Below are 12,393 nucleotides of genomic sequence, written 5' to 3' on the forward strand. Positions count from 1 at the left end.
CCAGTGATGGGGGCTGCAAGTTATACATCACATCTGCTGTATTGCTTATCCGTATGTCAGAATCAGTTTTAATGGTTTACTTATACGAGGAATTTGACTCCAGTTTCTAGTGGCTCTCAATATACTTACAAACAACAATCTTCAGGAAGATGCACATGGACATACAGCCAAAACAAGGACAAAAAAGCCAAACATAAACATATCACTATTATGTACAAGCTTGTAGGTGAAAAAGTTGATACAAACCCATAGAAAAAAACAAATGGACAACAACATACAATGTCTATATACAGGTTAAACTGTATTTGTGGATTGTAAACAGGATACAGGTAGTGAAAAGGTGTGTAAGTGTGCAAGTAGTGCTGAAACAGATTAAACAAATAAAATAAAATACAAAATTTTAACCTCAAACTTAAGAGCTTTAAGTCCCTTAAAATACAAAACACACACACACCAGATATGGTTACAGAACGTCCACCTTCAAATTCCCAGAGTTCATTCAAAATTTGTGTTGACTGATTATGTACCTAAAGCGTGGCCGCTGAATAGAGTTTTGTAGTTACACTATCTTTCTTTAAGAATAAGCCCAAGACATTTTTATTTAGTTAAGGTTTTTTTTTCCTTAGACTATTTATCTGCATTTTTGCCTTTATTTGATTTGTAACAGTGGAGATACAGCAGTGGTGGAAGAAGTTTTCAGATCCTTTACTTAAGTAAAAGTGCCAATACTACAATGTAAAAATACTCCATTACAAGTCTTGGATGAAAAATCCTATTAAAGTAAAAGTACATAGGTATTAGCAAGTAAAAGTAAAAGTACTCATTTACTTTATTATATTTGACATCATTAGATTATTAGTACTGAAGCATCAGTGTGTACGCAGCATGTTGCTGTTGTAGCTGCTGGAGGTGGAGCTAGTTTGAACTACTTTACATACAGTTACTTAGTTTAGTCCAGTGGTTCCCAACCTAGGGGTTGGGCCCCTCCAAAGGGTCACCAGATAAATCTGAGGGGTCGTGAAATGATTGACGGGAGAGGAAAGAAGAAAAAACAAAGTTCTGATACAAAAATCTGTTCGAAGTTTTTGGACTTTTTCTCTAATCTTTGATTTTTGGTGAAATATTGGATCATTTGAACATTTATGAGAAGTTTAGAGGGAAAACTCACTATTTGGTGGAGCTGCTAACAGCTCATAGACATCTGAAATGTGACCCTGACTACACACTGCTTTTTGTAAGATGTCAAAAGCCAAAAAGGTTGGAGACCACTGGTTTCATCTTTAACAATGTGTTGTATTTTAAAAGCTTGTTATATTATCTATTGTGTCAAATCTTCATCTGAAAATGAACTAAAGCTGTCAAATAAGTGTAGTGGAGCAGAAAGTACAATATTTACCTCTGAAATGTAGTGGATTGGAAGTATAAAGTAGCATAAAATGGAAATACTCAAGTACAAGTACCTCAAAATTGTACTTAAGTACAGTACTTGAGTAAATGTACTTAGTTACTTTCCACCACTGAGATACAGACAGGTAACAGAGAGAGAGGAAGCCCCTAAACTAATTTCTTTAACCATAACCCTAAAACTAAGTCTAAACTTTAAAAACACACAGACACCACATACTGTTACTGTCTTCTCATTCGAATTCCTACGGTTTATTCAAAATCTGGTGATGGAGCAGTCAGTGTTTGTACAGCTTGCCTTTTCATTTGGCGTTTGCACCTTCACTATTTTACTTACGCACTAAAAAGCCTCACTTTGTACCCGTGAGTACAAAAACCATTAGGTCACCACTCACACCCAAGACAATGGGTTGTTTTGACCCAGTAACAATATCATTTTTACATTACTGTTGGGTCATAAATCAAACCAAAAGAGTCATTTTTGTTAATGTGTTACTGTTATTTGATATAATTCATTTGGTTTACTCACCAATACTAAAGTTTAGGTAAGATAGTGAAGGTTTCAGTATCTTTTACTACTTTGTTATTGCTGGTCTATGTGCATGTTGTTGTCTGTCTGTAAATATGTTTTAACTTTCACTCTGTACGGCACACTGAACTGCTTTTGTATGAGGTTGTGCTCTACATATAAACTTTGAAACATAGAAAATAAATGCACGTTAGTTTATACAGCACCAGACGCACACTGAGAAAGTTTGTCCAAACTTTTGTGAGTTTCTTTCTTGCTTTCTGCTGCTATAATTGATTTTTTTTTTTTTAAATCATAGTAATACATGTTTTCATTCAATTTAAATCAATCACTTTGTGTTATTCTACATCTAAACTGAATCACATCATGGTTGATTTCAGTCACACTGTTGGAAAGAACCAAACAGTCAATGGAAAGTACAGTATATTACACTATTATACGGTACACACAGTACAGTGTATTATACAGTACTCTGTTGTAAGTAACTATCTGCTGTCCTTGGTCTTGTTTTAGGAAAATTCTGCCCCCATGTGGATAAAAGTGTATTCAGCGTGTTTTCTTACTGTAAGTAAAGAACATGATAAAAAGATAAAATTAAATGGGTTAATTCCATGAAATTAATTACACACAGTGTAAATTTAATTTACTTGCTGACAGCATTCATCCAGACCTGCTATAAAAAATAAAAACCATTGAAATTGATTTTTCCAGTTAGGTTCCAGGTATTGTTGAATGAAGAGAAACGCCACAGAGGTATGATATGTGCAATGACATGTTATGTTTTATCACAAGTAATTTAGTTTTATTTAGATCAAAATAACTGAAATGTAGCAACAAACATTTAAGCATAATTCAACAGCTAAATACAAGGTGCATTATTGTGTGTTCAAACATCAGACAACGTTATAGAAAGAAATATTTAGCTGTTAGTATGTTTAGTTTAAGTTTATATTAAATTCATTTTAATTATACAAAATAAATATTATGTAAATAAAGAATTACGATTACGTCTCATCAAACAAGACAGTAATTTAGGTACCTTTAAAATCTATCAGAATCAATACTATTCTATCAATAATAATAATAATAATAATAATAATAATAATAATATAATAATGTGCATCATCATTAATAGTTTCCTCTTTTATTTTGTGTTCATATCAATTAACTTCTATTACAATTCTCTAGCCCAGTAGTTCTCAAACTGGGGTCCGGGGACAGCCAGAGGTCCTTGAGAAGGTTCCAGGTGGTTCACAGCAAAAAGGAGAATAATCTATTTTCACAATAACTCCATCCATAAGTAACACAATGACTGATTGTTTTGCTCTTATTGAATATATGACTATTTTGGTCATATGTTTCATATACTTTCTGTAATAAAACATCTAAAAGTAAAAAATTTTATCAGATGGGGGTCTGTGGTCTAATTTGTGTCAGTTTAAGGGTCCTTGATGTGGAAAAGCTTGAGAACTGCTGCTCTGGTCAAACTGAAAAATAGAAAAGCAACAAAGACCCAAACAATATTTGAAACATATAAAATCGACTATTGACTATATCGACTAATTTTAGTTAGTTACTTAGTTACTTGTTAATCTGTGCCTACTCATTTATTTACTTATTTATTCCTCTTATGTATTGTTTTGCTTTTATTGAATGTAAAAAGCTTCTTGCTTCTTCCTTTTTTTTTCTTTTTTTTTTGGTAATGTCACAACTTAATTCTCCGGCAGTTTGTTTCCGCTTTTCGTTTGTCTGTTGTCAATAAAGTTGACAAAAACAATTAAAAAAAACATTTATATCTATATTTGGTGCGTGACGTTGGTCATGTGACCGCCCACCTTGGTCACATGTCCAGATCACCCGGAGAAACTGATAACAGTGCTCTTCTCTCTGTTTCAGATTCTTTTTCGGCTTGTTTTTAAAACTCTTCGCATATTTATTTCATGCTGACTCTCTTTCCTGTCGGAGTAAAGATGATGTTTTCAGGACGAGGATCTAACATGGAAACAGGAAGCCGGCTCGCTACGCTTTCGTTACTTCTCTCTGCTGTGTTTTCTCCTTGTGTTTGTATACCCGGTCCTAACGAGGTACAGTGAGTTGTCATTACCTGCAAAATATCAGTTTTTATAACACAGTAACAGCATCTTAGTAGAAAACCGGTGAAGCTTGTGGTGTTTTAATGAGGCCGTCAGATGATTTCAATGATCTAATTAACTTTTAAAAAAAATGCTATTACATTTCTGTTATGTTGTCCAGTTCTTACAAGCCCTCTATGTTTTTTTAAGCATCGAAAGTTAATATTTTGCAGCCTCAAGGTTCCTGAACTGAAATGAGGATCATCACCTGACTGTTTAACCTGACACCTGGTGTATGTTGAAGATATAATCGGTGCCCTAACAGGTTTTGTTCCTTCACTCCCTCCCTCTCTTCTTTATTTTCTCTCTGTCCAGATTAACCCGCTCCTGTATGAGGAGCACCTGCTATGGGTGAGCGGCACCCAGGGGGAGGTGAACACCTACAGGGTCCCGCTGCTCACCTCCACCCACAAAGGCACCCTGCTGGCTTTTGCTGAGGCCAGGAAGGCATTCCAGGCTGACACGGGGTCAAAGTTCCTCGCAATGCGGCGGTCCACTGACAAAGGCAGGACAACCCCCCCTTAATCAGACTGTGGACAGGCAGACAGGCAGAGTTAGATAAACCCAGGCAGCACACACACACATACACACTAACAACGTGTCTGTGAATGCCTGAGAGTGATTAGCAGAGAGTAAAAATGAAAAACAATAGTCAACAGTAACTTTAATTTACAATCCTTTCTTGGTTTCTTTGTTGATGTTTAGATGTAAACCGGGCAACGAACATCAGCACCAGTCAGTCATGGCTTAACCTGCTGTCTTATCTACATTTTTCAGCTTTTTTAGTATGTTATATGTGAATCTTCCTTTGTTAAAACAACATTATGACAAACACAAGAGTAAAGAAACAACATAAAGTGATGTGCATAAGCTCAAACATGGGAAATTTGGTACATCACTATTAGATGAACCATTTGGAAATATTGTATATTAGTGCTGGTTTGATACCTTGGTTTTGGAAAAACTCAGGTAAAAACATGTTTTTAAAAACATCAAAAATCCCCTTTTTTTGTCATTTAACAGAAGAAGCCTCTGAAAAGGTAAAAACAGTCTAAACATTGAGCTGCACAAGAGCTTTGCATAAATAACTACAGTCAAAAATTGGCAAAGTATCTGATCAAAGGACAAGTGAATAAAAATTTTAATACGGCGAGCATTTGATGACAGCTTTCGGTACTTGACATCAACACTAAAACAGTAAAAAAAAAGCATTGTGGTGGATCTGATAAAGGTATTCAGAGTATTTCAATTTCAGTCACATTACTTAAATTATTTTACATGTGAGCACGCTTATTACAAAGGTCTTCCACACCTAAACATCTTGTTGCCTGAGTAGACCTGCTCTGTTGTCCGAATCTCTTTCTCTTAATTCCTGTAAATAAAACGGACAGACAGAACGGAGTTCAGTGAAAGAAGGAACAGAAAGAGACAACAATATATTTTAAGTTGAGCAGTGGAGGGAAACTTATGATGTGACATAGTGTGGTCTATGAATGGAAAGTTTAAAATCTACCAGTGTAAAGAGATTAATCAAAAGTTTTTATCCTGATCTCCCCTCTCCTCGTCTGTCCCTCCAGGAGCCATCTGGTCCCCGATTAAATATATTGTGGATGACGATCAGATGCAGGACGGCCTGAACCTGGGCTCGGTGGTGGTAGACCATGAAGTGGGCTCGATTTTTCTGATCTACTCCGTTTGCTTCCATGTCTGCAACCCGTCCAGCACCATGATGGTAAAGAGCACGGATGACGGCCTCAGCTGGAGCCAACCCAGAAACCTCTCGGCGGAGCTCCAACTCAAGAATTTCGCTCCCGGGCCGGGCCTCGGCATCCAGGTGAGAGAACAGTACGATACGAAGGTGTGAGAGGCAAGGGACGAGTTGTTTTGTAGCTGTAAAGTGAGCTAAAATTGAACCTAAATGACCTTTATACTGTGTTCATGTCACATTGGTTTTACAGCCCACGAGATGTTCGTCATTTGTGTCACGCACTAGTAATAATAACAGATCTGTTAGTGAGATTTAAGGATATAAATCTGAGTGGTGATATTGAGACACAAAAGTCCTCTTCACTTCCTGCAGGGATGTTATGATCATTTTATTTCATTGAATCTAAAAATCTTAGTTGATACACCTTTGTTCCACCTGTGTAATTATTCTAAAGGAAGGATTCGACATAGTTATGTGTGTGAATTTGATTTGACTGATCCTGATTAACAAATGCATTTAAAAAAATACTTATTTACTTGAACTGTCACTTCATGAGAAGAGGAAGTGTATCTTGTGAATTTAATGTTGAATATACGGTCTAAATTAAGAAGTGAAAACTTGCTTAGTTCTAGTTTCAAGCTCACCACATATTTCGTCTGTGAACTAGTCAACAAAGCACAGAGGGTAGACAAAATAATGTTAACACTTTATGGACTGTTTATCAGGAAATAAATGAATTTATTCAAATGGATTCAGTGTAAACTCTGAAGTGACTTTATCAGAATTATAAGAAAGCAGTTAAGATGGGTCATACTGCTTTTAATGCAACTTAGCTACAGTATAGTTGAGATCAGGATGTCAGTATTTTGTCTATCAGATATGGCTGGATTTTTTGGGGGGGGGGTGGGGGGGTGGGTGGGTGTATCTTTACCCATCAGTCATAGAATTACAGACATAATCTAGCATGTCAAGGGAAGCAGTTTAGAAATTTGTTGAAACTGCACCCACAAAGAGGAACTGTAGTCACAAGTTAAAACCAGTGGTAGAAGAAGTGTTCAGCAAAATATACTTTAAGTATCAGAAGTAAAAGTGCTCATTATGCAGAATGTTATATTATTGTAGTATATTATATTGCTTTTGTTTTTATTACTAAAAAAATACATGTAACAGCATTTTAATGTTGTAGTTCATCAATGTGAAGCCAATTTTAGATATTTTGGGTAGATTCATAGTAATAGCACTACATTATATTATGTAAGTGTAGCATATGTATTTTTATAATAATAATAATAATATACTTTATTTATATAGAACCTTTCACACACTAATGCAGCTAAAAGTGCACAATTTAAACAACAGTTAGAATATTAAAATATATAATTTACTGTAAAATCTTAATCTTAAGAGAATAAGTGACAAGTGTAGTAGAGTGGAAGTATAAAGTAGCGTAAAATAGAAATACTCAAGTAAAGTACAAGTACCTCAAATTTGTACTTAAGTACAGTACTAGAGTAATTGTACTTAGTTACTTTCCACCACTAGTTAAAACTAACCAAAAGAGACATGATGGATGTATGGGGAGGTTTTCCAAATGCTGCTGTAGTTTTTACTTTACATTTTACTTACAGTCAGACTAATATACTGTAGAGTCTGTATTAGGGCTTCAACTAACAATTCATTATCGATTAACCTTCCAAGTCTTTTTTCGATTATTGAAAATCAATCATTTAAAACAGCGAAACAGTGAAAAATGTCCATCACAATTTCTTAGAGTTCATGCACTTGTTTGTGCGTGACTGAATATGCTTAAGGACAGTTGCAGTGATGAAATATTTCTCAAACATAGACAAAACCAAAGCTTCTTACATAACATTGGAAACAGAGAACTTAGTTTTCTGCACCAGGCTATACAAATAAAATCAGCCACAAAAATGGTTTCCTTTCTGAAACACAGCTCAATTTTTTTTTCTTGTATAATTATTCAATCCAGAAAAAAATCATCAAAAATTAAGGACATTTTACTAAATAGTGTAGCTGTTAAATCATATAATGAGCAATTAAACAGTCTCACGTGCATCACACAGCAAATGGAGTCTTTTCTCTTCAGGGAGTAAACCAGTAAACCTGCCTGTTTCTATAGCTGATGGTAATGTACCTGTAACTTTGACTTTTGGATAAATTCTGCTTCACATAAGGCTCCACGCTGTAGTTGTATTTCATCAGACAATATGTTTTTTTAATTTAATCTTTCTTTGTACTTCAGGAACACTTTGTGCATCATGAATATTCCACTAAAATCTGTTTTTTTCACCTCACTAATCCAGGAGTGTCCATTCACAAGTCAAATCATGTCACATTTATGTCTGACATTTAGTGGTTGCCATCCCATATCACCAGTATTGACCGTTATGGGCTGAGGATGTTCTAGTCTGGGTACCATTAATATCATATTCAAATTATGAGCTCAACCTTTGTTAAACCTGCAAGATGCAAACATACTGTATGTTATTTGTGTCCAGATTGCCTCTCCTAATATGAGCCTTGTTATAATTTATCATGGTGATAAACAAGGACGTTTAATTCATGCAAAACAATGAATTTGAAATGTTTGCAGCAACAGAGCAATTATACTGTACCGTATAATGGGAGGGGAGCTTTAATTGTGCAAATGAGTTGCTTATCCCTCTCCACAATCTGAGCTAAGCATCTGTATAGCTATTATGTTTGTGCAGATTCCTGTCAGCTTTTGGGACACTAAACCTTCTGTTGGATGACAGCAGCTAAGGCAATATGTATGATTAGTATTCTGGTTTTGCTTTATGAGAGAGAGCTGTGTTCATGGCGCAGCTGTTATTTTTAGTTTTTAGCCCTAGTTTTTTTGTGTTTTTAACATGTAAGAACCCAGAAAACACAGTTCTATGTGGATGAAACAATACAAAATACCAAAATGTATATTATATAATGCTGAATATTTAAACAGCTTGTTTTTATTCTGTGCATGTAGGCTACCATTCCATGTTTCAATACCGAAAAATGCTTTCATGCTTTTTTGTTTGCCAGAATTTCAGAATGATGTATTTGGTATAGGTAATCAATTTTCTATATTAAGGAAATCCATTTTTGATTTCCGCTTTGATCGTCATCATTGAATCAAATTTGCTCTCTCTTGTTTGGACCTTTTTGTTTATTGTGTACTGAGACTACATCACTTTGTATCTTTGCACTACAGAAGCGCTACAACCCGGCTAAAGGAAGGCTGGTGGTTTGCGGTCATGGAACACTGGAGGGCGATGGCGTTTTCTGCATCCTGAGTGACGACCACGGACGCAGCTGGACCAATGGTGCTGTGCTGAAAAGCATCCCTTACAACAGGAAGAAGAAACCACAGGACTTCAACCCTGATGAATGCCAGGTACATGGACCCTGCTGTTTATCAAACTGTGCTGTGAATCACACCGGAAACGTGTCGGCCGTGTAGCATTCGGGTATTAGGATGCCAAAAGTGCCCACCCCAGGCTCCTGTCATCTTACAACAGCAACACAATATGAAAACTCAATTTAATAATCTAACCAATTAAAAAGTACTTAAAACTGAGAGTCTATTATCTGGTCATATGCTCAGTGTGACTGTGTGACTGAGATAATTTTCCTTTCCACCATAGTGGATGTATTTAACAGGAAATACATCATATTCAGACAGATGGTCTAAAAATACTATTTCATTAAAGCTCTACTTATCGGTATTTTTATATTAACAATGAATCAAATGATTATGCATAATATGAAACCAACAGAGAGTTATCAGCCAACTATGCAGGTCTACAGAGACTTTTTTAGCCTAATTTGACGCATAGTTTAGTTTTTATGCCCCACAAATTTCCTCTACAGTTCAGTCTAAGTACTTATAAACTCAGTTTCTAGCAATAATTGGCTGGCATTGTGATAATGCCAAAATCAAACAGTAGAAAGACCAAATTAGCAACTAGCTGTTGAAGAAAGTTGAGTGCCTAACGGGTAAAGAAGAAAATTATTCTTTGTAGTTAGTGGAGAAATATAACAGGTTAAAAAGATACTGAAAAGAACTCATGTTAGGACTGTTGTTGCAGAGTTCTTCTGCCCTCTACTGGCCAAGAAAATCAGCCAATAGAACTGTAAATTTTAGGATTTAAAACACCTGGCAGTTATCTCAACCATTGTGTTGATACCAAGGTGTCATAATTAATCTGATTTCAGCATATGAATGTCAAACATCACTTCAGACACCTTTTTAAATTACAAAGCATCAGACACCCGCCGAGCCAAACCCATTTTCTTCCTCTCTGCCCTTCTTGCAGCCGTTTGAGATGCTGGACGGGAGCATCGTCATCAACGTCCGGAACCAGAACAACTACCATTGTAGGTGTCGCATAGTGATGCGAAGCCTTGACGGCGGATTAACCCTGCCCATAGACGAACTGTACTTCGACTACGAGCTGGTGGATCCTGCGGTAGCGGCCGGAGCCCTGCAGAAAGAGGGAGTGCTCTTCTTCACCAACCCCGCCAACGACCAGCACAGTAAGAGCCGTTTACATCGAGGGTCACCACAACCTTAACCAAAGATACAGAAAAAGATGATGAATGAGTAATCTGTATCGACTTCTTGCATTTTTTACTCAGGAATTAATCTAACCTTACGATGGTCGCTGACTAATGGTACATCTTGGGAGAAGAACGCTGTCCAGATATGGGGGGGGCCAAGTGGTTACTCCTGCATTACAACACTGGATACGGGTTCCCCAGAGGACCGGAGGTACATCTACGTCATCTACGAGAAGGGGCACAAGGACTACGATGAGACTATCTCATTCGCCAAGATCCACCTGTATGGCGGCAATTAGAGCTCGTAAGTCAAAGGTAAGGAGGAAGAGGTCATGAACATCAACAGTGAGATATGACGTAATCGCATTTACTCCTGTTTTGATTTCTCATTGTTTTTGTCTCCCAGATTCAACCACTGGAGGTAAAAGGAAACAGGACGAGGTGGTTTTCTTCCTCATCTTTCTCAGGAAGAACACAAGAGACTTTTAAAGATCACTTTATGATCAAAGATATGGGAACGTAATGATGCTTGGCACCATGAAAGCACAAGTTTTTGTGTCTGGCATCTAATTAAGCTTTTCATTTTTCTCCTTGTTTTATATTCTCTGTCACACGTCTCACGTCCATTAGTCTGAGATATGTACTTTTGCACAGCCAAAAAATTTTTTTTGCGAGTCCCCTGTTCCCTAGACAAATGAAAATATAACAAGCAAGTTTTGGATAAATACACTAGTTTCCAAGCAACTTAAACCATACTGTCATGTAAATATCATCTGTTTTGAAGCAGACAACCTCAACACCTCATTTATACAGTAAATACAATATATATATATACATATATATGTATATGTATATATATATATAATAAGAATCACATCACACTCTTCCATACAGATGAGTGACAGCGGTATATTTGGGGTCTCGCAGAATGAAATATGACGTTAACACAACATAGATTTTTTGCTGGCAAATCATCCACCAATATAATTCACCTCACCTCATTGAACTGTATACTTGCTGTGAAATACTGTCATTCCTAGTCGCTCAGATAAGATAATGTTATACAGAAGTGGCCTACAAGTGGCCTTAATTGTGCAATGAATTTCACGCCGATTGAAAATGGCTCTGCCTCTGTAAATCTAGAATATGTATGTAAAATAATGTTGATAGCCTTTTGTTATGAGACCTGTACTTGAATGTTCTCTCCTATTTCCTATTGGGTTTGAGTGGTTTGGGTTCGAGTGTGTGATTGAATGTGAGAGTGAAGAGGTAAGTGCATAATGTAGCCAAAGTAATCTGCCTTGTACTTACACAGAGTGTATTCTAATACTTTGTAATCAGTCTGAACTCCACTGCACTTAGATTTGGATATTTTATTTTCAAATCAAGTGTGAGTTTAAGCCCTGTATTACCAGCACAGTACACTTGATTACCTTTTTTTTTTCCTAACTGGGCTATTATCTGATCTGTAAAATAAAAAAAATGGTTGCGAGCAGATTTCATACTGCCTTTTTTTTTTGTTGTGAGTACAGCCAAGTTGATCTGCAGTCTTGTCCATGTTTTAGGCAAAGAAGTATAATTACAGTCTCATCGAATAATGAGGAAGATGCTGGTTCTTTATCTCAGTGAAGGAAGGAAAGAAAGGGCTTGATGTCTGTACATTAATTTCACTCTATGTGCTATGTGTGTTCATTTTATATTTTTGCTTTTAACATAGGCTTATATATATCCTAATATTGTCTTGTGCATCAGCACACAAAAACACATAAATGAAGAAATGACAGCATGCATCCCACTCTGTTTTGAACAACAATACTCTGTCTTGATAAATCTCTCTGCAGCCTTTTAGTGAGTTGTTTTTTTTCCCACCCATTTCGAAAATTGCATGCTACAATAATAATGGTGCCCTAATTATGGCAAGTCATCCTTCATCCATTCCGCGCAGCTTCAATCAATAATGCTAAGAACCACAAACCAGGCCAGAAATCTTGATGTAGTCATGGACTCAGACATGAATTTCAACAGCCACATGAAGACATTTA

The 12,393-nt window shown here is 36.4% G+C and overlaps 1 protein-coding gene across 2 annotated transcripts; it reads left to right on the forward strand.

Annotated features, from left to right (window-relative positions):
* The first annotated feature begins 3,752 nt into the window (after positions 1–3,752).
* neu1 (neuraminidase 1) lies at positions 3,753–11,853 on the forward strand. Of its 2 annotated transcripts, none has more exons than XM_067612580.1 (7): positions 3,753–4,017; positions 4,381–4,570; positions 5,643–5,899; positions 9,003–9,185; positions 10,108–10,327; positions 10,430–10,655; positions 10,758–11,853. In XM_067612580.1, the coding sequence occupies exons 1-6, from the start codon at positions 3,874–3,876 to the stop codon at positions 10,648–10,650; spliced, it is 1,215 nt and encodes a 404-aa protein (XP_067468681.1). In that variant the 5' UTR covers positions 3,753–3,873; the 3' UTR covers positions 10,651–10,655; positions 10,758–11,853. The 2 variants fall into 2 exon arrangements, with proteins under 2 accessions (XP_067468681.1, XP_067468680.1); XM_067612579.1 differs by having other exon boundaries at positions 3,755–4,017; positions 10,430–10,666.
* The last annotated feature ends 540 nt before the right edge of the window (positions 11,854–12,393 follow it).

The sequence above is a fragment of the Thunnus thynnus genome, chromosome 15 (assembly GCF_963924715.1).
Source record: "Thunnus thynnus chromosome 15, fThuThy2.1, whole genome shotgun sequence".
In the NCBI taxonomy this organism is placed as follows: Eukaryota; Metazoa; Chordata; class Actinopteri; order Scombriformes; family Scombridae; genus Thunnus; species Thunnus thynnus.

What these genes read in the sequence shown, in the direction of transcription:
- neu1 (XM_067612580.1), top strand. Translation starts at nt 3,874, where the DNA reads ATGCTGACTCTCTTTCCTGTCGGAGTAAAGATGATGTTTTCAGGACGA. An exon ending in GTATACCCGGTCCTAACGAG is followed by an intron (nt 4,018 to 4,380) that starts GTACAGTGAGTT and finishes CTCTCTGTCCAG; the next exon opens with ATTAACCCGCTCCTGTATGA. An exon ending in TCAACCCTGATGAATGCCAG is followed by an intron (nt 9,186 to 10,107) that starts GTACATGGACCC and finishes CCCTTCTTGCAG; the next exon opens with CCGTTTGAGATGCTGGACGG.